We start from the raw sequence: 479 nt of genomic DNA, 5'->3' as shown, positions 1-479 counted from the left end.
ACAGCAGTGAACTCATGTCATGCTGGAACAGAACGGAACAGCTGGGGAGGGGGAGGCCACCCTCCGTCCTGCAGCTTGGTCCGCTGGCTTCACTTGTAGGACCCAATTGGGCTTTAAAGACTGTGGGATAAACGGTGGTGGCACATGACGACAGTTCCTCTCCCTAACGGAAGAGCTGTGAGGAATCCCAGTCAAACCAGGACAGCTTCGATTAAGACTGCTTCGCTGTGCAGTCGCCCTGTTTTACGGTTAATCTGCCAGCCCAGAGGCCTGATGGATCAGCTCATGGTTGTCAAGACTTCTCAGAACCAGGCAATATTATTTAATAGTGCTTTCTTTTTAAAAATTCAATGTGTATGCAGTGTTGCGTAGATATTAATGAGATGCCTTTTGGCTGTTCTAGATTTGATGTGAAGATGTGCTTGTACAGCCTCTTTCTGAGGGATCTCCGACGGCTGGACATGGAGCTAAGGAGACAG

General features: G+C 49.1%; 1 protein-coding gene across 1 annotated transcript in view; it reads left to right on the top strand.

Moving 5' to 3' along the window:
* The window catches only part of EVC (Ellis van Creveld protein), a 54,680-nt gene that overhangs the window by 7,441 nt on the left and 46,760 nt on the right, over window positions 1–479 (top strand). The window contains exon 5 of the mRNA XM_015425775.1: window positions 404–470. Coding sequence (XP_015281261.1) covers window positions 404–470 — 67 coding nt within the window. The remainder of the gene's footprint in view (window positions 1–403; window positions 471–479) is intronic.

Source organism: Gekko japonicus, unplaced genomic scaffold (assembly GCF_001447785.1).
Source record: "Gekko japonicus isolate JY-2015 unplaced genomic scaffold, Gekko_japonicus_V1.1 scaffold1905, whole genome shotgun sequence".
In the NCBI taxonomy this organism is placed as follows: domain Eukaryota; kingdom Metazoa; phylum Chordata; class Lepidosauria; order Squamata; family Gekkonidae; genus Gekko; species Gekko japonicus.
The sequence above is the reverse complement of the archived record's forward strand: the minus strand, read 5'-3'. Positions and strand labels throughout refer to the sequence as shown.